The sequence below is a fragment of the Callorhinus ursinus genome, unplaced genomic scaffold (genome assembly GCF_003265705.2).
Source record: "Callorhinus ursinus isolate GAN/ISIS: 27379988/994484 unplaced genomic scaffold, GSC_fseal_2.0 scaffold39, whole genome shotgun sequence".
NCBI classification, from domain to species: domain Eukaryota; kingdom Metazoa; phylum Chordata; class Mammalia; order Carnivora; family Otariidae; genus Callorhinus; species Callorhinus ursinus.
The window spans coordinates 21,423,696-21,450,194 of record NW_027397101.1 but is presented as its reverse complement, the minus strand read 5'-3'; the positions used below and the strand labels follow the sequence as shown (position 1 = coordinate 21,450,194).

The 26,499-nt window shown below is 42.2% G+C and overlaps 1 protein-coding gene across 3 annotated transcripts in view; it reads left to right on the top strand.

Moving 5' to 3' along the window:
• The window catches only part of SLC24A2 (solute carrier family 24 member 2), a 241,164-nt gene that overhangs the window by 197,859 nt on the left and 16,806 nt on the right, over positions 1-26,499 (top strand). For all 3 annotated transcript variants that reach the window (XM_073880864.1, XM_073880865.1, XM_073880863.1), the window contains 2 exons: positions 14,342-14,482; positions 22,581-22,670. In XM_073880864.1, the coding sequence (XP_073736965.1) occupies positions 14,342-14,482; positions 22,581-22,670 (231 nt within the window). The remainder of the gene's footprint in view (positions 1-14,341; positions 14,483-22,580; positions 22,671-26,499) is intronic.

Genomic DNA, 26,499 nt, shown 5'->3' with positions numbered 1-26,499 from the left:
CAAAGAGTCCTTTCAGTACACAGCTTTGTAGCTTTTAAATTTTGAACCAGGTACCTGTATTCCCTATTCCAAAAAATGCAACAACAATAAAAATAATGGGTGAATTTAAAACAGAATCAGTATGTTTTAGTGGTGTAAGTAAGATCAGAGACTCTGGAGACCGACCACATGAATCCAAGTCCCAGATCCACCACTTACCTGCTCTGTGACATTGGCCGCCTTACTTAACCTCTCTGTTCTCCATTTTCCTTCTCTGTGAAACGTGGATAATAATCCTATTTCATACCATTACCGTGAGACTAGAGTCTCTTAGAACAGTTCTTGGCACATAGAAAACACTGCCTGGGTGTTTGCTATTATTAGCAGTACTTAGTAAAACTTAAAAAATGGTTATCTATCAAGTAGCCCAGGTGACAAGGCCTTAGACCAAGTATTGGCTGTGACATGGACAGCCAACAGCTGGATCTGAGAGCCATGTCTGAGATGGCATTGAGCAGATCCGGACCTGGAGAGGGAACAGGAAATGAAGGTGTAGGTGATCCTGAGGTTGCCAGGCTGAGGACACCGGGTGATGAGGTACGTTAGGGCTAGGACTCCAGAATCAGAATAAAGATGTGAAATCAGAACACTCAGCCCCTTCCCCCCCTTCACCCCCCAAAGCACAGCTTCCCCAGAAATATTCAGTGCCTTTATGGTGTTAGTTTCATCTCTTTCCCAGTTGTATGTTTATCACACTACATGAAGAATGAGGTGTGCATCCTGACTTTATTAATGGAAATTATGAGGCCCATGCACCACACACGCACTGCTGGTATTCTCTGGAGACTTGAGCCTGTCTCATGTAATTAACCTGCTCTTTCAAAATCCCTATTTACAAGGGAACTAATTTTACACTGACACCTCATCTCTGAGAGCTTTCTCCAGTACAGACTTGACACTGGCAATGAAGAACATTTTAAAATAGTCTCTTTCACAGAGGGAGCCCCTTTGCAGGAGGTTTTTTGCTTCATTTGTACGTTCTCTGGAGAACCAAGAAATAATCTGACTTGTAAACGGCTTGGTGCTAATTATCTCCTCCCAGTGACTGCTGACACAATGCAGTCATTTTAACTCAGAATGGATTCCAGCTGCCGCAGAGAAGTCGCCTCCAAATTTGCAGTGTTGGGACTTTATCCAGGTTCGGAAGACAATTGAAAGAAACAGTCCCACCCAGAACCCAGCATTTTCGTACACTTTCCTTCTGCCATTTAGACAACAACCAGGTAATGGCACTTGGATGGATTGCTGCATGAAGATGCCCAACCTCAATGCATCATGGTGCTTGATGCAAGACACGGCAGAACACTTTAAATACACGTTCACGGTGACAGGGCAGAAGGGGCAATGCCTTGCAAACGTCTTAGATTCTGCAGTCTGAAAGTCTGACTTCTTTTTTATTGTGTCCTATGTGTCATGTATCGGGAGCTGGTTTTTTATATGTTGCAGCTTTTATTTCATTTTGCCTCTAAGATTTCACTCTGTCCTTAGGGAAATCAGAATTGTCCTTGCTTTGGTGAAAAGTTACACAGGTGCACCAGTGGGCAAACAGATTTATGTAAGAAAATCACATTCCTAGGAAAAAAAGATAAACAGACCAAGAATGTATAAAATGCATGCTTCTTTTCTTACTTGCTTTCTGTACACTTAAATATCACTTTAGTGTGGTAAGCCCTTCCTTTCTCCCTTTGAGAACTCAGTCCTGATTTATTTCTCCCCAGTCTAGCATTGGCCTTTACCTAAGCTCAGGAGAGTTTTTAAGGTCTGCTTTCATAAAGCCTCATAGTGCTGATAAAAATGTTTCAGTATTATGTGACTAAGAGTGAGTAGAGAAAGATGATGAAAGTGAGTTGATTTTAGATTTCTCAAAAAAAAAAAAGACAAAATGCACAGAAATATCTCCTTTCCATTAAATTTGGATCTCTGAGGGTGGTTAAAAAAAAAAAAAAGCCAGCATCATTAACAAGGTAGCAGTTTATTATGGGTTGTTCTTGTTGTTCTTCAGTTTTGGAGCTCTTTCGGGAGACTTCATAATAAATTTTGGTCAAAAATGTTAGCGCTGATAGGGATTTCCAAGATTATTGAAGCAGATGGTACCTAGAATCCCCATGATGTCTTCCTAAAATATTACCCTTAGTTAGCAAACGTTTATGTTCTCGGCAATAGTGAGGTTTAACAGAGGGTTGTGAACCTCGAACCTTTTTGTTATTCAAAGAGCAGTATCTTTCCTCAGTGACTAAGGTGTAAGAGCCAGGGTTGCCATCTTGGAAAGTTTGAAAATAGCCAAAGATCGCATTTCCCCCTATTGATGGGATTATTCAACCTTTTGGAACAGGAGTGAAGCCTAACAAGAGGATTCTGGCCCCCAAGAAATGCAGGCTTTGGTGGAAAGTGGGATGTGTCTGTGTGCCTGACGCTGCCAAAGCACAGGGCAGGGCTGGGGGGAGATGCAAAGGCCCGATAGTGAAAGGAAAAGAATATCCAAAGATTCTCCATCTGACTGGACTTTTCAAGGCCCACGCCATGTTAGAACTATGATTGCCTCAGAAAAGAAACTCATTAGTATCAGAGAAAACCCAATACAATTTTTTTTTTAGAAAGTAGATATTATAGTGTCTTACCTAACAGACCCTACTGCAGGAGTTCATTCCATTTCTGAAAGAGAGAACATTTGTTCTTCAAACCTATACATATATTTTTCTAAGGAAAAGTTGAGATCCAGTTTGTATATCTGATGACCTGAACAATAATTACGAACTGCTTAAGATGCACCCAAAGGCCTTTCAAATACATTTTAAAATGAAATTAAGATCAGACTCAAATTTCTGACTAAATTTGAAATCAACAAAGAATTATATATTCACTGAGAATCTTACTGTTAATAACACCATTTGTCATTGTGCTTTCTGAAAGAGTTTGAAGAATGTCTATTAATCATGCACATAAAGTACATTAAGGGCCGACTATTAATAAAAAGGAAAAAAAACTCTATTACCTCCCTGGAAAAAAAAAATACTGACATTAATATTACTCTTCCTATGAGTAAGTCTAATCCATTTAAAATGATGGGAATTATTTTTGAATTATTTTTTATGATTCTTCCAGTAGCTTTTATGTTGACAAATCTTTTATGATTTGTATCGGCAAGATTTACAAAACCCATGAAAACGATACAAAAAAAAAAAAAAAACATTTACAACAGCAACACAGAAAGCAATCCATCTTGTCCGTAGGTTGCACCTCAGAATTATTTGGGCAAAATGCATAGTGAAGAAAAGCAATTGCATTCCACCAGACTCTTCAAATGCCATTTTATATTGCAATAAAATGGTTTCTTGGCTTTCGGAGAAGTTAGGTCCAGACAGCTCCATCACTCACAGCAAGATCCTTTGAAAACTTGATTTCAATTCAAAGTCATGTAGAAGCAGATTACGCTTTTTTCAGGTTGCCATTGCTGAGTGAAACCTTATTTGTTTTTAATATGTTAAATTCTTGATGTTTGGGGTTTTTTTAATTTTTCCATCTATATATAAAACAAACCATATGATGGTATTATAAGGGGAGTGAGTTATTTCTTACCACTAGGTGGGCAGAGATTTATCACTTTTTAAAAAATTTGTTTGCTACTTAAATGTTAGGTCTGTTGGTTCAGGATGTCCACACAGAAGGCAGTATAAATGTCTCAGATGGTGCATCCTTCCAAAAATAAGATGCTTTTGACTTGCCTCTTTTTGACATATCTCTTAGAAAAAAGTGATAGAAACATAGAAGATAAAAAACAGAGTGGAAAGAATGAGGTATATTGGTAAAAATATATATAAAAATGCAATGACATTGAGAAACTAAGAGAACAAAAGTAAAGGAATTTTTCAGACTCAAAGAATGAGTAAAAAAAAAAAAGATGATTTCAAAATAAATTACAGCAAGTGAACACAATGATTTATTTCAAAGCCAAAAAAAAAAACTGTTGAAATTTTTAAAAGATAAATATTCATATTGTCAGTGTGTGTAAGTCTGCTTGGGCTACCATAAAATACCATAGACTGGATGGCTAAAACCACAGAAATTTGTTTTCTCACAGTTCTGAAGTCTCCAAGTTCAAGATCAAGGTTCTGGCCAATTCACTTCCTGACAAGGGCTCTCTTCCTGGCTTGCAGGTGGCTGCCTTCTCTCTATGTCCTCATATGGCCTTCCTTGTACACATAAGGCAGGGTGGGGGGCACCCTCTGATGTCTCCTTTTACAAGAACATTAATGCTGTCGGATCAGGGACCCACTCCTTTGACCTCATTTAACTTTAAGTACTTCCTTCAAGGTCCCATCTGCAAATACAGTCAAACTAAGAGTTAGGGCTTCAACCTATGAATTTTGGAAGGACACAAACATTCTGTCCATTATTAACAGTCACTAAGTACTCATCTTAGAGTTGAGTAAATAACAATTTTTTCCAAACGCAACTCTCTGGTTTTCCATCATTTGGATCTAACAGTTTTTCTTCTTCCAGACTGTCCTGTTTTCCTTGCCTTTTCAGAGAGAAAAATCGAGCAAATGGCAAATGAGGTTTCCCTTAGCCACTAGAGCCCTTAGCTGACCCATCCCAGAACTCTGAGTTTGCTTTCAAAATGAATCACAACACAACTTAACTTGGCAAATCCTGAACTATGGCTCTAGTGTCCCCCAAATTTATTTTTTCTTGTGCCACTTAGAGATTTTGAGTACAGATTTTTGGGTCTGTGAGACCAAAATGATCCGCAACCCAGTAGTGAATATTTTTATAGGTCAATCTTTTTCATATGCCAATTTCAAGCATGATGTTCTATTTCTGTGATAGATATAATGAAGGCCACCGGTATGTTGACCCCACTAATTGGCCAATCAATTTAGGGAAAAATGGAGAAGAGAATCACTTACCATCCGTCCCTAAGCCAGCTGGTATTTGTGGGTGGGAGTTTATCATAAATTTTTAACGCTATTTCTACTTCTATTTAATCCACCTAGTCTATGGCATTTTGTTACGTCAGCCCAAGCAGACTAATACACTAACCATATGGATATTTATCTTTTTAAATATCTCATTCTTTAAATTTTTTTATTTATTAATTTTGGGGGGCAGGGGAGAGGCAGAGAGAGGGAGAGAAAGAATTTCAAGCAGACTCCCTGCTGAGCGCAGAGCCCGAGGTGGGACTCAGTCCCACGACCCTGAGATTGTGACCTGAGCCTAAATCTAGAGTAGGATGCTCAACCAACGGAGCCACCCAGGCACCCCTAAATATCTCATTTTTTAATAGATTTCCTTTGTAAAGCACTGGTGTGATTTGAGCTTACAAAATGGAGAGCGCTCTCTAGAATGTTGCTTGGGAGGCACCTTTTACTTGCCAAATAGTTGTTGATTTTGGAGACTTTCACTGTATTAAAATGTGACTGTGCATACCTTTGAGAGTTCCAACTCTGCTATTGTTTTGAGCTCTGCACAAAACACAGAATCAAGGTGTCACAATATTTTGAGTCTTGCCATCTGCTTGGAAGCTTTGTTTCTGATAGAAAGTCTACTTACAGCCTACCTACTGAAATAAAATAGCATTTTCTCCATAGAGCTGTGGAATTTTCCCTTTCATCCTATTTATAAAGGACTTCTATTTAGTCATCTTACCTAAAAGGAAAATAAATTAGATTGTCGATATCACTACAGTCAGTGAACACTCAGTAAATGTTGGATGAATGCATGGATGGAGGAACAAAATTACTAGTTTCTACTTTTATGCCAACTAATTGAGTTATAGAATTTTATTGCTGGAAGTATCTTAATTCACTTGTCAAACTTCTTTCTCCTAGATGTCTTTGAAGAAATTGTTTTCATAACCACTTAGTAAATGTTGGATATTATTATTACTATTATTTTTCATGAGTGTTCACTATACCATTTTGAATAACTTTCATGAATTATCTCAGTTAATTTTATAACAGCAATAATGTTGTAAAAGACTGTTCTGGAGCAGAAGTGGGTCTTCTTGATCTATTAATCCCTCTCCAACAATTCCTTCATTAGGTAAGTCACCTTCAAGATTCTTCTCTCTCTCAGAGCCTGGCACACTCACCTTTTCACTGGCTCCCAAGGAAATCTAATTGGAAAAGTAAAACATGCCATCTTTGTCAAGGAGAGTATTTTTAATGCTTCAATAATGAAAGAGGACAGAGGTTGGAGGAGAGGCAGATAGTCCCTGTTTAAAGCCAACGTTGTTTTGTGGTCCATATTTTTCCCCTGAGGTTCTACTGGCCTTTGAACACTGAATGCTGGAGTCCGGAAATAACCCACCTCCTATTTCAGTTCTTGCTAAAGTTAGCCTCAGGAAAGTTTATTATTATAAAGGGCTTTATCCATCTTCTACGATGGCCCCTAGACATTCATTTTCGAAGTAGCTAGTGCAAGATTATCCACAGTGATGGGAATCGGGGGCAGCATCAAGCAATGAAGTGCACAACAAATCTCAAGCCCTCATTTTGGCCATTGATGTGGCTTAGTTGTCACCTCCCCGACCCCCCACCCCACCACAAGAAGCCTGGGCAAGATTTCAGTACTTTTTCCTTGGACAGAGGTACTAAAAAACAAGTCTTTCTTTTTCACCTATGTTTGAAGTCCTGGCATCCATTGATATTAGCCTCACATTTCATTTTTAAATTTGCACCTGGCACCTTACCCACAGAGACAGAGGAGGGAAGAAGGCATCACAGTGGGCCCTCCTATCCACATACCCCCCAAATCTGCTCTTCATTTCCCCTTCAAAGCTGCCCTGGATATTATAACAAGAATGCCATAGCACGAATAGCTTAGAAACAACAGAAATGTATTTCCCACAGTGCTGGAGGCTGAGAAGTCCAAGATCAAGTGACAGGTGATGGAATCCACTTCCTGGTTCATAAATGGCCATTTTGTTTACTGTGTCCTCACATGGCGGAAGGGACAAGCTAGCTCTCTGAAGTCTCTTTTATAAGAACACTCATCCCAGTCACAAGGGCTCTGCCACCATGACCTAATCACCTCCCAAAGGCCCCACCCCCGAACACCATCACACTGGGGAGTAGGACCTCAACATGAATTTCAGAGGGACACAAACACTCAGTCTGCAGCAGACTCAGAGAAAAGGAAAAGAATGCAACTAAGAACAGCAATGTGGGCCATCCAAAGCACCAGAAATCAGTTGTAGGCTCGATAAAATTAAGCACAATTATGTCGATTAAATGCTTAATGTTGCTATAGCTAGTATAGGGTTTAATAGGTCAAGTTTATTACAAATAAAGCTGGTGTAATTGGGCATAATGCACATTTATATTTTTATTTAGCATACATTTTTTTTAGGATTAAGGAAGGGAGGCAGTGTGAAATGGGGAAAGAGCCTTGAGCTGGGAGAGAAGTAGGAGGTAACTCAGGTCCGGCCTCACACCGTGACCTTTCTTCAGCATACCACTTCATCCCAGGGCCACATTCACCAAAGGGGGGTGCTGGTCTCAATGGACCAGTGCCCTTCAACCCTGAAATTCTGGGGCTCCTTCTCTTGGAGCCTAAAGCTCCTATCCTAAATGATCTCAGAGGGCTTTGATTGCAGCTTGTCTCTTATGATCTATCAGTGTCCACACGATGAACCAAGTAACAGAATTTCTTGGTCAGAAAGGTGGTCCCACTGTAAAGAATTGCAGGGGCAAAGAAGTTCTGCCTCATGATGACACAGATTTTAAGGGCTGCTAGGGCCTAAAATGCAGTGAGGGGTACCAGGACCAGGTGCTTTACAGATCACATGTAGTATATGTTCTTTGGCCATGCCATCATTCCCATTGGTTTGCCTAAGACCTCACCACTAGTTAATCACAGAGGTAAGATTCATGGCAGAAGGGAAGAGGGTTAACGTGTATTGATCCCTAGGTCTCTACCAGGCACTGTACATCCTACAGTTGCCTCAGAGTTACCATCCCCAGTCTATAGATGAATGGCTCCCGCATAGTCTAGACATTACACATTATATTAGTGCCTTGTTGAAAACTTGGTTGGAGTGTGATATTTTTAATATTCCTTATGCACCCATCCAACCTCACTTCTTAGGCTCAGCAGATGTTTTTATGAATCTGTATTCCCACTCTCAGCCCCCCTAGGCCCTGTAGGTGATTCCTAGCACGCATCACATTCTTTTGGTGAGCTTTGCCCCATTTGGTCATTCATGTGGGCATCTATGTGGCTGAACAACATGGAGATATAAACTTATTTTTTTTCCTACAGATACAAATGATAGAAACAGCAACAACAGCAGATATGTTAAGGATCATTCTCTTTAAGGAGAAATACAAACCACTTAAAATCTTAACCTTCACCCAATTTACCCATGGCCCAATGCTTTAGAGTAAATGAGTTCTATTTTTCATGGCTATTTAAGTGCTGGTATGTTATTCTCCCCAGCATCATGCCACACTGAAGGGGCTCCCCAGGGAGAAGAAATAGCACTCCCAAGAGCTGAAGTGTGTCGTCCTTTTGTAGGGAAAGAGAAGTGAGAACTTCACTTCCAACTCGAATCAAACCCCAACCGAGCTTAAACCTAGGCAGATCCAGGTGATCCTCTGAGATTGCTCCTTGCAAACTGGAGATAAGACGTTATTAGCAATCGATGAAACTGAATTTGAAGATGGCCTATATTCAGATGCCTCCTGGGTTTTCATTATAATTCTCTGATAGAAGAGATTGCATTAAAATGGGCTCACCTTCACACTGAAATCTTGCACAATGCCCTTCACAGACAAGAATAAGCAATTGGATTGCTCCCAAGAAATATTTTTCTAGCTGGAGAAGCAACCTCTAGACTGCTGAATCCAGCTCAGACCCCTCCACTGGAAATCTGATGCCTCTTCTGGAGCAAACCATCCCTACCAGGCACAAGTAAAAACAGTATATAAGATGTACATGCAAAGAAGCTAGAAGGAGTCTCATGAGGGGCCCCTGGGTGGCTCAGTTGGTTAATTGCCTTTGGCTCAGGTCACGATCCCCGGGTCCTGGGATGGAGCCCCGCATCCGGCTCTCTGCTCAGCAGGATCTGCATCTCCTTCTCTTCTCTCCCTCTGTGATCTCTCTCACTCTCTCTCAAATAAATAAAACCTTTAAATAAATAAATAAATGGATAGATAAATACATACATACATACATACATACATACATACATACATACATAAGATTCTCGTGATAGTAGGCCACAAATGGACAGGCTGTGGCTATCCTCCCATTCATGAGATAAATAAAAAATAAGTTGGTGACCAGAGACCTCCCAATAGATACCAACTGACCTCTGGAACTGTTCTCTTCTATCTGTAAGTGTTCTGATGGCCGGACCTCCAGGGTCCAACCTTCAGTCTTGATAAATGAATCCTAGAAGGTGATTGTCCAGTCGTCACTTAGGGTAACACTCTTTCTTTCTCTCTCCCTCACACACACACACACACACACACACACACACACACACACACACACACAGAGTTATCCAAATAATTCCATTCAGCCCCTGATGAGTTACAGTTTTGAGTCTGCCCTACCTTGTTTTACAAAGATTCGAGGCTGCTTGTAAAAAGATGTCTGAGGAAAAAGGATAAAATGAAGACTTTTGAGAAAATTCAGCACAAGATGTAAAGGAAGAGGAAAGAGTGGGACTGGAGGAAGCGAGACAGACCCCAGAGCTGTGATTGGTGGGTGGAGGTTACAAACTTGGCTCTGAATTTCCCAGGAAGGGGAAAAAATAGTATCATTTACCTGAGTCACAGTATTTCTAAGATTTTTCAAAGTTTCTGAAAAGAAGCATGACTTTTCCCAGTGCTGCGATGTGATTCCCCCTTGACTCCTCATAAAGAGGACATTGGATTAGTCCAGGTCAGGTTCCACTGGGAGCAACCAAAACCCAAAGTAACAGTGGCTTGAGTAAGACAGAATTTTCTATTTCTCTCAAGTCAGTTTAGGTAGCTCAGGACTAGAACAGCTCTTGATGGCGTGTCAGGAACGCAGATCCTTTTATAGTTTTTCTCCCAAATGTTCCCATTCCAGCCAGCAGGAAGGAGGAAGGAGAGATGAAGGACACACTTCCATCCTTTAAAGATACATCCCGAAGCTGCGGAGGATTTTTCTGGCTACCTCCCACCGGCCCAAACCTCATAGGGCCACGCCTCATTGCAAGAGAGGCTGAAAACAGAGTCTTTATTCTGGGCCTCGATGAAAGTGGGCTTTCTATCCACCATGCAGCTAGGCACTATATTAGTTTGCTAGGGCTGTTCTAACAATACCAGACTGAATGGCTTAAACAACAGAAATGATTCCTCACAGTTTGGAGGCTGGAAGGCCAAGATCAAGGTGCTAGCGGTGTTGTTTTCCACTGAGGCCTCTCTCCTTGATTTGCAGATGGCTGTCTTTTCATGGTGGCCTCACATAGCCTTTTCATCTGTGCGTGCACACCGCTGGTATATCTCTGTGTGTCCTAATCTCTTATAAGGACACCTTACAAGGACCCACCCCAATGGCTTCATTTTATCTGAAGGGCCCTCTCCCCAAATCCAGTCACATTCTGAGGTATTGGGGTCAGGGTTTTGGCAGAGGAATTAGGGGAGGGCACAGGCAGAATCAGAAGCTCTTGCCATCTGTTCTGCCAGCACCCCTGAGCCGGGTGCCCGACTCGGGGCTCGATCTCAGGACGCTGATACCAGGACCTGAGCCAAAGGCAGACGCTTCACTGACTGAGCCACCTAGGGGCCATTTGTTCTGTCTCCTGTTTTAAATCCAAGTTTCCTTGGAACCAAGAGTTAGAACCTAGTGCACTAGTTCATGCCAAAAGGCACTCAATGAATACCTGCACATGATGGTGGTCCCTGCCCAAGAAATCACAGCAGGAGCAGAGCCCGGAAGCCAGCACTCCTGATTCTCCAGCATCCCCTCTTCCCACCACACTGCCCTGATCCCTTCGTGCTCCGACAACCAGCACACATTCTCTGGGAACTTAAAGTCATGTGGTTTAGTCTCAGATTTCCCGTATCAGAAATTATAAAGCCTTGAGGCAGTGATTGCTGGCCCTGGTTTCACACAGTTCTAGGGCTTCTACAGAGACCCCAGCAGACATCAAACTATTTTAGACCCTTCTATCAAAAGTCATTTGAATTTTTTTCCAGATCATTTTTCATTGCTTTGTTTTCTGCGGACACGCCACAGAAGCTTTAGGAGGCTAGGAAGGATTGCTACAAGGTCAAAGCCAAGATGCCACAACTCTAGGAAAAATTGAAAAATCGGTGCAGTAACCTCAGTGGCCTCTCACCAGGGCTGAGGCCAGTGAACATGCTAGCAGCCCCAGCTTGGGCAAAGGCAAAACGGGCTCCAGACTTTGAATGGTATATTTTTTCCCACTTTTCTGACCAGCTTGCAAGCTGTCGCCCATTGAACCAGAGTGCTATTGCACTTGGCAAGAAGACAATGAAAATTTCCCCCCAAATATGCTGACAGCCTTGCTCCTAGGACAGCTTTCAAATCCACCCCAAGCTTCTGGGCTCCTGTACTCAGTGGCAGGACTCTTCCCCAAAGGGCTGTGTGGATTCTGCCTGAAGAGCACTGTTTGTATGGCCCGAGCCCAAGCTCTTCCCCTTGCCCACTTCTGCCCTAGCAACGCCACCTCAAACGTCGCTTTTGGCAGCTGTACAATATAGCTAATTGTTTGCACTGGACAGTAGTATGTTTGGAGCTTATGCATCTAAACAGACAATTATTTTCTGCTATTTGCTAGTGGCACTGCCTGCCTGGTAACTTTGGCAGATGGAGAAAGGAGCTAATCCGTAGGTTATAAGCAGAAGGGTTATTGATGAAATGTCACCATCTGTTGGTGTCATTAAAATGATATGAGTCATAAAGAGTTGCTTTTGTTTTTTCTCAGAAAAAGGTTAGCTTAGGGTTTAGGGGGAAGTTGCTAGATTGCAGATGGCAGTGTGAGATGGGCCTGGGGCCGGGGCTGGGGGAGGGGGGGGAGTGTCAATCCTGGAAAGGGGAGGAGCCTCGATGAACTTGTCAGATCAGTTCAAGGAGTCTTCAGAGAAGTGCTGGAATCCTCTACCTGAATCAAACCACCCATCTGGTGTGAGATGAGGTACTTATTAGGAATGATGCAATGCTTCAACTATCCCCATGATTTCTCCCCATTTCTGAGGCATCGATGGGGGGGTGGCGGGGGTCATTCATTTGGGTTCAACAAGAAAGATCACGTCTGGGAGGGAGCAGTTAAAATGCACCTGTCTCCTAAATCCTCATTGGCCTCATTACAGAGAGATTATTCATGTGGGCCCTACAGCTGCTGTATCTCCTGGGAGGACGTGGTGTTGTCTCAGAAGAGAAGCCAGAGAAAGTACACCCAAGCTTGCATCAGGGAGGGGAGCCCTCAGGATGGAGAAAAGAAAGCAGTGGGTAGAACCACACGAATTGGGGAGCAAAGGAATCAGCTTTTGGTCTTGTTGACTTTACTGACTCCCTCCCTGTCAATTTCATTGATTTCTCCTGTAACTTTTTTTTATTATTTATTTTCTTCTACTTACTTTGGATTTAATTGGCTCTCCTTTTTCTAGTTTCCTAAGGAGGAAACATAGATTGTTGTCTTTATCTTTCTTCTTTTCCAACATGGTGCGTAACAAAGAGATGGAGAGCGTGAGAAGTATATTTAACGAGGATCCAGATGACAAAAAAAAAAAAAATACAACTGTGCCAACTTCCCAATTCTGCCTTTTCACCTAATCCTCTTAATTCCCTCATATTTGCTGCTTATAAACTCTTTTACCCACTGCCAAGGACATATGCCCAGAGAGATAGGACCTGTGATTACCAACTTTTTTCAGTATGGCTTAAGATTCCTTTTACACATATATTTACTTAATTTTCACTCTTGGAGAGAGAGTGTGGATGATTGTGTAAACCACTACAAATCCTTTCGGCAGTACTAGGGTTTAAATTATAAATAAACATAACACCGCAGTGCGTCGGGCCTCACACCCAGCCCTGCGTCTGGTGGAGTCCTTTCCTCCCATCCCGCTGGCCTGAGCCCGCCCCCTGTGCCACCTCGTAGGGAGATGGTGTGCTGCAGGGGGTGGGGGTGTCAGGGCTGCTGCTGGAAATAGGGCACACTGCTGGAAGCAAGAGCCACAGGGGGCCAGGAGCTTCACGAAGCCTACAAGGGTTATTTATATGGTCTCAAAAGGAAGCATCCATGGAAAAGTTCCTGTAGATATTTTTAGATCTGATGCTTGATCCTCCTGCTGCACTTTCATTTCTAAACAAGCAGGGAAGGGAGTGATTGATGCTGTCTGCAGTGCTGTTTTGAAGGTTCGGAGGGCCCATCTTGACAGACTAATGGTCAACCTGCCGGGCCTGGAGCTACCTTCTGTCCCTTCTCGCTCTGGGACCTCAGAAGCCACTGACTTCAGCAAGGGGCACATAAAACCCTGGCCGCTTGCTTCTAAGTCAGAAGCTCTCAAGTTCACCCCAGACTCTGAGGTCCTGTGCCGTTGATACCCTTTGGGCTCCGTGTCGTGCTCAACCCCCATACTCTGTTTCTCTGAGAATGGGACACATGTTTGTGTAATAAGCCTTCGGCTGGAATTAAAATGGTTTAGAATTTAACAAGATGATTGTGCATGGTTAAAAACTCACAACCACACAATAATCCATGAGCTTGACTATTCCAGTGCCTGGGAGGGAAGCTGAGTATTGTTACTGAATTGTTTCTATGGTTACTTGCCTTTGCCCACTCAAAGTCAATGTTGTAAATACATATAAATTTATTTTAAAAAAATAAAAAATAAGATATTTATTTTAATTTTTTCTAATTTTTAATTTTAAAAACACCTTTCCAAGGATTCCCATAATGAAGCCTATAGCTTTGTGTTCAAGGTGAAGGGAAGAGGAGAAGGTGGGCATTGGGTCTTTTGCTCTGCAGAAATGGTTTCTCTTAAAAAGTCCGTGGATCTTGGCTGTAGCCTACTCCAGCTGAATGATCCCTCCAAGGGAGAAGCTGAAGAGTGTTCGGGGAGAGAAAAGGAAGTTCCTCAGTCCTCCTGGGTGCGCGTGTCTTGTTTGTTCCTGGGACTCAGACTGTGACAGACGGGGTTCTCGGACAAACCTAAAAATCATGTGATGAAGCTGCTGGGATGACCAAGAAAACCGTTGATGGTGACCCGAGCATCCCTCCCTGGCTTTGTGCTCTTGCTCTTGTACATTGTTGTCTTTTTTGTTTGTTTATTCTTTCATCTCTGTTTTTCTGCAACAGACCACAGAGACGGGTGAACATGAGGAGGACCAGCCTCTCAGCCTGGCCTGGCCTTCCAACCCCCGCAAGCAAGTCACGTTCCTAATTGTTTTCCCCATAGTGTTTCCTCTCTGGATTACCTTACCTGACGTCCGCAAACCGGTGAGTAGATCATTGTTTAGTCGACTCCTTGTGAAAAGCACAGTATATAACAGTGTGCATAGGCTGCCTCCTTTTGCCTTAAGAGGAAAGGGAGGGTGACGTATGAACATGCGTACACTTATATATGTCCCAGATCTCTCTGGAAAGGTGCACAATAATAGTGATGGTTCGAGTTATCCGATCTCTGTAACAAACCACCTCAAAACAGTGGTGCGGAAACAACAAACATGTTGATCTGCTTGTGGATCACGTAGATCAGGAATTCAAATAGGGCACACTGGGGATGGCGTGTCTCTGCTCCACAACATCTGAGGCTTCTGGTGGGAAGACTTTGGCTGTGGGATGGACTCATCTGGAGGCTTCTTCGCTGATGTTCCTGGGACCTGGGCAGAGATGATTCAAAGGCTGGGCTCACCTGCGATGGTCTATGGGAGAGCCTAAATGTGGCTCCTCCATGCGACTCAGGTTCCCTCACAGCATGGTGGCCTCAAGAGAGTCAGATATCGTAGATAAGCAATCAGGGCTCCAAGAATGAGTATCCCAGCAGCACACAGCAGAAGCTGCATGGTCTTTGATGACCTAGAAGCCACAGAGAGTCACTTCCACCAGAGTCTAGTTGACTAGACTAGACTTGTTACTTCAAGCAACACTTTATTCATGACGCAAAGCAGTCATAAATTTGTCTTGATTAAGGGGGAGGAGACAAAAAATTTATCTAGAATATATCAGCATCATATAGGCTATGACACCCTTAATGGAAGGAGTGTCCAAGAATTGGCAACCATGTTTTCAAACCACCACAGTGATGGTCTCTGAGAAGAGGAACTGAAGGTTTGAAGCAGGAGGGGAACTCACATTTTATTTTACAGAGTATTTGTGTATGTGTACATTATTCATTCATTCAATTCAAAAAATAATTTAAAGAAATGCATTCTTGCAGTATAAATGCCTACCTGTCTGATCTTCTCCACCCTGTACTGTTATCATTACTATAATCAATATTCTCTTCTACCGTTAGTATGTACCAGGTGCATTGAACACAATACCATCTTATGAGCAGCAAAATACAACCTAAATAGAGATCAAAACAAAAGAACATCTCTCCTCCTGTTGAACTGGGTTGTTAGGCCAGTGCCCCAAAGGGTAAGGGAACGATGATAACAAGTAGCTGTACTTTTTATTAGGGCCCTACATACATATCTCATTCAACAAAGGTGTGTACCTACTATGCATCAGTATATACTATGTACCATGTATTTCCAATAAGCTACATTGTAGAATCTCAAGAAACAGCTAGCATAGGAATGTGTGTGTGTATACACACACACACACACACACACACACACACACACACATATTTTATATAACTTATATATAATGTTATATATTATTGGCATAAGTAGGAAGAAACTTAGGCACAGAGAAGTTAATGAACTCCTGCCTGACCACTTGCTTGGGGATAGAGTGGATATTAAGACCCAGGTCTGTGTGACCACACAGCCTGGGCTCCCCCCTCATATTTCATGATACCAGAAAGTAGAAGTCCAAGAACATCATTTCTGAAAGCATTTGCAATAGGACACCGTGGTAACGTACAGCAAAATTTAGCCAAAGTCCTAAGAGCCCCGTGGTGATCCCACTTTCCATACTTGAAGAAGACAGAAGAGAAATCCTGTGCGACTGGCCTGGCCTATAGACAATCCGGCCTGGTGGAGAGCCATGGCTCGTCACCTACAAGCCAGAAAACGACCCCCTCATGTAAGGACTGCCAACATGAGAGGTTTCCCAGTAAAGGGGGGCATGTAACAGGTGTGGCTTACTTCAAGCAACACTTTATTCACGACGCAATTGTAGAATATCTGCTCCGTGTAAAGGCCTGGCTTCCTGGGAACCTCCAGCCAAAGAGCTGGAATGTGTTAACGTTCCTTCACGGCTCACATCACAGTGACGTTTCTGAGATGTGCGTGCTCACGTGTGCTGTCGCACACACGCTCTCTCTTTTTCTCTCTCTCTCCTTCCATTGTTCTGCTATTCAGACCAGTGCTTTTGCTCTGCCCCAGGGAGGAAAATCAGAGGACAGACATGCCTTCCTAAATCCGTGCTGCCGGCCTCGTGCAGCGTGGCCCCGAGTAGAAGGGGCTGATGGACGGCTGAGAGGGTGTCAGCCCACAGCCACTGGAACAGGCAGGAAAGTGTGCAGGAGTGGAGGGAAGAGGCCAGCGATCGAGGCCTGGGCGCTCAGGTTGGGCGGGACTCCCGGGGCAAGGCCTGGCAGAGTGCCGATCATCTCTGTGATCTGAGCTCAGAGGACAAGGACACTTAGGGGAGATCAAAGCTCTGAACCAGCGACTCTTGGACAACACACAGGACTCCACCATGGCAATAATTTCCCAGATCACGACAGCTGTGCTGGTTGACTCTACAGCCCCCAGAGATACAGAGCAAGAAGACACAGCTGTACGTGATGCTCTCCTCTGTAATACCACAGACTGGGCGTTCACTGTGCACGAGCCTTGAGAGCTGGCCTCTGGGCCAGGGTAGCCAATGAGGCTTTTGCCCTTCGCGCTGCCAAGAGCCATCCCTGGGACGGACTGGATTTTTTTTTCCCTCTCTTTTTCTACATACACTGTGTGCTCTCCCAAGCAAAAATGCGACTCTCAGAGCGTTTGGTTGTTTTAAAATTTCCTCAGCGAAATATTTATGGAGTACCTCTTAGGTGCCAAGCATCAAGCCTGTGGCCGACGGGTGAAGACACAGAACTCCCAATTCCTATCTTTAAGGAGCTCTAAACTTAGTAGAAGAAACAAGGCATATCACTATAGAGCAAGACTACACAGCTGTGTCCGTGACAGCAGCTCCATTCGAACAGGAGCCTCCTGACTCCATAAGCGTTCTCATTCTACCACGCTGACGACAGTGGGTTTTCCCCCACATAACGCAGGAGCTGCGCAGCCTTGAGAAAGTCACTTCTCGTCACTGGACCTCACTTTTCCTCCTCTGTGAAACACAGGGAGAGAAGAGCTCCAGATTCCCTGCGGGCCATGACATCCTGTGATTAAGGAAAGCATAAAGACATAACCCCACTACCGCACTGCAAATTTAAGGGGACCATACATCCCCATTTGCCCGGGATAGTCCCAATTTAATCCCAAAGCATGCTGGTTTGGCAGATGGATTATATGGCCATCCTTTGCATGTACACAATGCCAAATGAAAGAAACCATGCCGGTTGATACAAAAGACAACAAATGGGTTCTTGATTGTGCTTAGCACAGAAGAGTTTCAGTAGGTTTGATCTTGTATCAGTGATCATTTGCTGTGTAACACACCAGCCCAAAATTTTGTGACTTAAAAAAGGAAGCGATTTTTTAGTCCAGAATTCTCTGAATGGACAGTTTGTCCTGGGCTCAGCTGGACAGTTCTGCTCACTGATCTGGCTGAGGGCTTGTTGGCATAGGAGTATGTCAGTGGGAAAAGCTAATCTCTGCCCCTCACGGTCCCTGACGCTTGAGTAGGCTAGCCAGAGCTGAGGCACGTGATGGCCAAGTTCCAAGGGCAGCAAGAATGAAAGCTGCAAAGCCTCTTGAGATCTAGTTTGGATTCTGCATGCTGTCACTTCTACCATATTCTGTTGGTCCAAGAAAGTCATAAGGCCAGCCCAGATTCAAAGGATGGGGAAACAGATCTTGACTCTTGTTAAGAAAAATTGGAAGTTGCTGCGGCCATTTTGGCAGTCTACCACAGCCTTCATGCACTGCCACCAGGGCGTTCTGAAAAAATATCAAGGGAGAAGAAAAAGAGAGGAGAAAATTATTAATTAATAAGCATTTGCTCCTCCGGAGTACCTGACACTCTCTTTCCCCAGTGGTTTTTGAATTACCCGTGGAGATGAACGTTCCAAACCTTGACAGTAATTACGAGGAAAACATGATTTTTTAGTATCCATCCAGTTTCAGAGTAAACAGTACTCCCACTTGTTTTTATTTCCACTTCATTTATATGCAAATTATATGACAGTGTTTGTTGGATTATACACACTTCCAGCTCAGATTAATTCACTTTTATCGTTTTCTTCAAATAATGGCTTTGGTTTCAAAGCCAAAGAACTAAAATATAAAGCTTAACAAGCAACATGTCTTTGATAAACATTGAAAATCATAAAGGAAATAAAGACCCCCAAAAGTTATATTCTCTCCTGACTGAGGATGGGTGCTCTTACAAAACAGGAATGCATCTAAATGCATCACAGCGTGACCATCTAAACTAGGAAGATACCTAAGAAGTCAGCTCTGTTTTTGCAGTTTATACCAGTCATTGGTTTGTTCACCAAGTATTTATTGTGTCTGCTGTGGACTGCGCACAGTTCTAGCAAGAAAGAAGTGATTGAGACCCAGAGAGGTTTAGTGACTTGTCCAAGCACACCCAGCAAGTGAGAGGCAAAGCCAAGAACCTCAGCCTGGTCTCTGTAGCCACTTGCACCTCTCTGAACTTCAGTTTCCTTGTCTCTTAAAAACCAAAACGAGGAGAACATCATCTAGTAAGAACCATCACTATTATCTGAGCTCTTACTATGTGCCAGGCACTTTGGTAGACACTTTATAGACCTGAAATCCTCAGAACAACCAGATATTGTTAACCACACCCCCCCATTTTACAGATGAAAAAGCTAAGGCTTAGGGGATGAAATGATATGTCTTAAGTCACATTACTGGTAATCTGTGAGCAGGGATTTCAATACTGGTCATATTCATCTAGAGAACACACTTTTCATCTTTAATAGGATTGTTTGGGGGACTGTTGTTAGATGTGTATGCCCCTCAAACCTTGCACAGAATAGATGCTCAGTGAATATTTGTCAAATTTAGATCAGTAAGGATATGGCCAATTTGTGCAACCAGCTAACATCCAGAAACATTTTTCAAGCCAAGAAAGTATCACGCTGATGTACTAAAAGCTTCTAATGAGAACATTAGCTGTCAATTATACACGCAAACCATTACATTGGGAACAAAATGGCCGGCACATGGACACAATTTGTTTTTTGCTAATTAGTAGGAGGTTCATCCCAGCAGATGTTAGGATGAGCCACCATTACTAACCAAAAATTGACATGTCAGACCTTGGCTTCAAGGGCTATTTTCTTCCTTCCAGTGAGACTGGTAACTAAATAATTGCACAAGTGCGACTGGGCAGTGACATCTGGAATGAGACCATAGAGTCCAAATAAGGGGAGTCGTTCAGAAAAAATGAAAGAGGAAGGAATTACCTGGGTTGTGAGATTGGAAAGGATAAGGTAGTTGGACAGTTGGGAAACATTGAACTAAACTGCCAATGCGTAAAGGGTTGATGCTTCCCAATCAGGAACAGTATGAGAGGTTGGGTGAGGCAGATGGCTGTTCAGCCAGAATATTAGCCCCTATCTCCCTGATGCTCCTTGTGTATCTTCTGACATTCAGAGCACAGGCTAGTATTACAATGATCATCATCATTATGTCCATAGGTGGGCATATTTTGAGCATTATTGGCCCTTTTTTTCTCTAAGAACAAATCAGTATAACCTAAATATCAGGAATACATGCTGGATAGTCAGACAGACGTAGGTTTGAATTTCAGGTCTAGTTCAAGATTTGGGTATAGAGTAGGTACCCAGCCTTTACCTTCCCCTAGTTTATGATGAAGACCTGGAAACTCACAAAAGAAAAACTATCTTTAATTCCTTTTCACTGAGCCCCTAATAGAACACTAGATACACATAGATGTCCATTAATTACTAGTTGACCTCTTGATCAAGAATCACAAGCATCATTGAAAGAGGTTTTCATTAGCATGTTGATGTGAATTTAGTTCCTTTACATCCTTAGTCTGCTTCCTTAGTTTCTACCTTCTGACTAGGAATGTTCCATGGTTCAGGGATGATGTTCTTCAGATGAGAAATATGTTCAAATAATTTTATTCTGACTTGTCACATTACATCAATGTACAGATGTGCGAAGGCATAATAAATAAAACATTAATCATATATTTAATAAATGACCTAAGCTGTAAAATGAGCAATCTATGAAATGAGGACTCTCCCAAGATCTCCAGTACATACACCATACCATAAAGTATGGAGATGATACTCCATTCCCTCACAGGATGCTCAGAATTACATCCTGGTGGCTGCTCCAATCTCATGTGGGGCCCCACATCACAAGAAAGGCCTTTTCCTTCCCTGCTACAGAGCCTGGCTATCGGAGATGAAACGCTCATCCCACTTAGGATCCTGAAACAGTGACTTGTGACCAGAGGAAAAGAATGGGGACTCCAGCCAGCTAAATGCCATGTCTGGGGAAACTTGCCTTCTTAGTGCTGGCAATTCCAAGACTTGGGGAATCTGGTCTCCAGAATCCAGCTGAATCCTTAGCTTTAAAGGAATTCGCCCTCCGAAGTGAATGTCTCAACATCCACTTTGAAAAATTGATTACTTTTTTTTTTCCATAACTCACTAAAGTGCTCAGGCCCCCAGGAGGAGCCCGAGTCTTTAGCCAAAATATTTTCTTCCTTTTCCCTGTGGCCTGATGTCTCCCCCAATTTAATCAAGCCCACGGGTCTTGTAGATAACTGCAGCTAACAAATAGCCCAAAAAAAGGCAGCACTCGTTAAGTGAAAGAAATGGTTATTGTGAAATATAACAGAACGGTATGAGTGATAATAAAAGCATATATTGAAAACTCAAAATTAGTAAAGAGAACATACGCCTGGTTTGGCGTGATAGAGACTATGTTTGTTATTATTATAGATATTCAAAAGATTACTAGGTACAAGTTTATCTTTTCCTCTTAATGAAGCTCTCAAAAGCCATCACAGAAAGCATTCAGTGTGACTGCCCAAGGTCAGCTCTTTAGACAATTGAGATAGCTTTCATCCAAGTCAACTCCAGGATTCACTTCTCTGGACAAAATTGGATGGCATTATCAAAGCAAAAAATGAGATTTTTTTCTCATAGTGGAAAGCTTTGAAATAAAAAGTGTTTGGCAGTAATAGGTGAAAGGCTGAGGGCGTTCTGCTATCTGAGCATGTTTTAAAGGGCCCCAATTTTGCAAAAAAAAAAAAAGCTATCAACAAAACACCGCTGCAGTCCCGTGCAAGCCTGATCTCCCTATGGTGGGGTCAGGTAAGAAACACTGTATTTGGAGTGTCTGATTTTGGCTAATGTTTGAAAGAAACTAAATGTGTTCACACTGAACGCTGAGCAACGTATAGAATTGGTGAATCATTACATTGTATCGTATACCTGAAACCAATATAACACTGTATGTTCATTATAATTGAATTTTAAAAAATAAAGTGCTCACACTGTAAGCCTGAGATTGCACGAAGGCCAGTGCTCAAAGCAGAAATGGACATAATACAGTTGGGGTGGAGAACAGGAGAGAAAACCGTCCCAAGATCATCTACTCTGCCACCTCTGTGGAGAGCAGTGTGCTGGGCCTCTGTCTGCTCTTAACTCTACACCCGTGGTTCAAACGTCCTGGAAGGCGGCTGTCCTCAGGAATCTATAGAAACTATGGAGATGGCTTCTTCTATGTGGCTTTTCCCAGTAATTTGTGGGGCAGTAAGATGAACTTATTTTGGAACCTATTGATCCTTCTTGTTAAAAGCAATTAATCATCTAGGTTTTCTGGCCAATGGACTGCTAGGATACATGGGGTGAAGCAATAGAAACTGATTCTGATGAACTTGAGCAGAAGGGAACAGGAGATGGAGGAAGGCTATGGGGTGATCAAGAGATTGAGGGCAAGACTGAGAGACAAGGCCATGGGAAGGACAGGGACAGGGGGCATCTGAGCAGCCAACAACAGGAACAGACATTCTCTTCAAGAGACTTCCATCTCAGGAACTAGCTTGGTGATGATTTGGCTCCAACCAACATTCCCAAGAGAGAATCTTCCTGGCCCAGCTTGACTGAGGGTAGGCAGGGCCTTTTGATTGCTGAACCTACAAAGATGGAAGGCAATGGGGGAGGAGTAGCAGTACTGGTGGATTTAGCTTTGGTCTCTCAGGTCCACCTCATGGGTGGCACTGATGCTCTCGCCTCTTCCTGGTTCTCTTTCAGTCATCAAGAAAGTTTTTTCCCATCACGTTCTTCGGCTCCATCACCTGGATTGCTGTATTCTCTTACTTGATGGTCTGGTGGGCACACCAGGTAAGACCTTGAGAGGAATGCCCATCTGCCTGGTTCTGCTCGTGGTTGCCACAGGGTTCATCGACATGTTTGCTTTGGGAAAGAGTCAGAATAGTGTTATGTCCAACAAGACAAGGTACATATTCCAGGACTAAAGGATTTTACCCCACTGAACTTCCCCATGCCTCCTGACCTTTTCTTATGGTGGGGAGTCAAATCAGCATAAATAACCCTGGACATCCGTGTGGAGGATGTCACCGCAACTCTTCTTGCCCTCTGTAGCCTGAATCCAGGCCTAGCCCAGTCTAGGAAGAATGTCAAGCTTTTGCCCAACTCCATGACACTTATTTCCTCTTGGGCAGCCACTCACCTCATGCTCTCACCAGCCTTTCAAATTGGCTCTAGGAAGAGACCTGGAGACAAAATAGTTTCTTCCTTGAACTGCAGTTTGCTAGAATGATGATGTATTTTGCTGTTACCACCTTTTTCTTCATTAAACTTGTAATTTTAAGATAAATGTACATTCATATGCAGTTCTTAGAAATAATACAAAGATAACCCTTTCACTGTGTACCCACATTACTCCAACACTTTTAACTCAGTGCCAGTCCTAGTGGCCATCACAAGAATAAACTCGCAGGAGTTGTTTGTTGTAACACATGGATGAAAGAATGAAATGCAAACATTTCACATTCTCAGAGATAATGGTCGTAACCATTATTGATTGAATAGGTACCAGATGCCGGATAACTCACATCACTTCATCCTCATGACCTTGACAGTCACCTTCTACATAGGCACAGACCCCATGAAGGAGGCACCATTATTACTCATACTTACAGATAAAGGAGTTAGGCTTAGAGATAATAATAAAATTGCTCAGGATCATATAGGTTTAAATAACAGAACTGAGATTGTAACCCAGGGCTCTGAAACTCCAGAACCCATGCTTTTATCCTCCATTATAAACTACACAAATTTCAAACTTCCCACTTGTATTCTTTGTTTAATATAATCCTAAAATATACATCAACACCTCCTAAAGCTCAGTAATAGAAAGGCAAGGGGCACCAGACTCACTCAGTGGACAGAGCATGCGACTCTTCATCTCAAGGTCATGAGTTCAAGCCCCACGTTGGGTGTGAAGCCTACTCAAAAAAATAAATAAATAAATAATAGGCAAGCATCTATGGGCATCCTAATGTTTAAGATGGATAAAAGATATGAATAGATATTTCAGCAAAGATATGCAAAACGGATAATACCCCCCCACACAAGAAAAGATGCTCAGCATCATTATTCACTAGAGAAATGCAAATCAACACCATGATGAGGTGCCACCTGGCTCTCATTTAGGATGGATATAATCAAAGAGACAGGCAATAACAAGTGTTGGAGAGGATGTATAGAAATTGTTTATATATTGACGTTTATATATTGACGGTAAGAATGTAAAATAATGCAGCCACTTTAGAAAACAGTTCGGCAGTCCACAAAATGTTAAGCATAGAGTTATTACCATATGACCCAGTGATTCCACTACCTGTATACCCAGGAGAAATGAAAACATCCACATAAAAATGTATACACACATGTTCACAGCGGCATTATTCAGAATTGCCAAAAAGTGGAAACAACTCAAATGTCCATCAACTGTTGAACAGATACACAAAATGTGGTCTATCCATACAACGGAATACTATTCCACAATAAAAAGGACCAAAGTATTGGTACATGCTCCATGTGAATGAACCTTTAAAATATTATTCTAAATGAAAAAGACAGTCACAAAAGATCATATATGGAATGATTCCATCGATATGAAGTGTGAAAAATAGGGAGACAGAAAGTTAATGGTTGCCTAGAGTTGGGGAGGTTGAAGGGAATAGGGAGGAACTGCTAATGGGTACAGGGTTTTTTCCTGGGATGATGAAAAAGCTCTCAATTTAAATCACGGTGATAGCTCTATAAATCTATAAATATGCTAAAATATTGAATTATATATACAGTTTAAGTAAGTGAGTTTTGTGGTATGTGAATTGTATCTCAAGAGAGAGTTGTTTAAAGATAAACATAAGGGGCGCCTGGGTGGCTCAGTTGGCTAAGCGTCCAACTCTTGATTTCAGTTCGGTCTCGGGGTTGCGAGATGGAGCCCCATGTCAGGCTCTGCACTGGGTGTGGGGCCTCCTTGAGATTCTCTTCTCCCTCTGCTCCTCCCCCCACCCACTCGCAAACACGTACTCTCTCTCTCTCTCTCTCAAGAAATAAAATAAAATAAACATGAGATACTACTTCACAACCACTAGGATGCCTATATTCAAAAACCCAGACATGTTGATAAGGATGTGGAGAAACAGGACTACATGCATTCACCTAAACTCACAGAACTATACACTTATTTAAAGGGTGAGTTTTACTGGGTGTAAAATTATACTTTGCTGTATGTAAATTACACCTTAATTTTTTTTAAAGAAAAAGAACATATAACATCACGGAAAAAAACCCACTGGGAATGTCAGTTAGTGTACCCAGTATTATTCCCACGAGATACTTTATATTATTCCTATCCTAGGCATTTTATGATGTTTGACTTCAGATTATTCTTCCTGGATATTTCCAAAAACTTGTTGACCCCCCGGAAGAAGTTCTGCTTGCCCCAAAGTCAGGATTTTCCACATTCATTGAAAGTCATTTGCTACCAATACCACCCAGAAATTATTGCAGAAGATGAGCTGACTCTCAGTCTCCAGATTGCCAGGCTAGAAGGACTGTTTGCCATGTATAACAACTAATGGTTTTTCTTAATAATTGTTTTTATTCTTAAAAAAATAATTATTATTATTTTTATTCTTTCATATACTGATAAAGAAAAAAGTGGTGGGGTTTTTTTTCTCACTTGTTTTCTAGCTATCTCTCTTTAGCCATTCTAGAAAACATCATCCTATAGATTTCCATCTTTTTCTGTCCTTTTTAATGATTATCTTAATTCCATACTCTTGCTTCCTTTTCATTCTCTTGTAGAAAAATGCAAACACAATGCCCAGAACAATATCAATTGCCAAAAGGCCCAGGAACATAAAGTGCATAAAGAGAAACCTTACTTTCTAGTAATGAATGAGAAGCTTCCCCTTCTTGTCTCCTATAGAAATGCTCTTCTCTTTTAAGACATCCAGACAGCTGATCAAAATAGCAGATTCTGTTCAAAGAAGTCTAGCTCTAATTCTGTTGCTTGTACTTTTGAGCTATAAAAAGCCAGAAAGATAACAAATGCACCATTTAGTGCTCAACTGTTTTGTTATCCACAGTCTTACCAACAAGAAATGCTATTTAATATCATTATTTAGCTACTGTTTGGCCAAAAATAAATGCCCTTTCCATAAAATGCTTTATGCAGACTTTCCTTTAGTTTTTGTTACCTTTTATTGTTTTTGCATCATGAAATTAGTAAATTCCTTGGGTGATGAGAACATATGGTTAAAATCCATCCTGCATCGAATAGGAGATGTTAATTCTAAGAGTCAGATACAACCTTGTGTCTCATTTCGCCAATATGACATTTTTGCAGTTCTCCTTAAACCAAGGCAAGGAACCACAGCCCGAGATATTCGGAGCAGCACTGGATTTGGATTCTGAGTCACCCCACCATCTACTTGCATTAGAAAACAAAGGCATTCCCTCCCCCCCCAAGAGACGGCTGATGTCCTTTCTAACTCTAACTTCTCTCATGCTGCCAATTTGATAAGCGCTGTCCCATCCCTGTGCCTGTCATCTTGCCTCTAACTCATGGAAAGCCAAATGCAGTGAAATGGTCTTAAAATGAACTTAGGAAGACTCGTTCTCAATTAGCGCA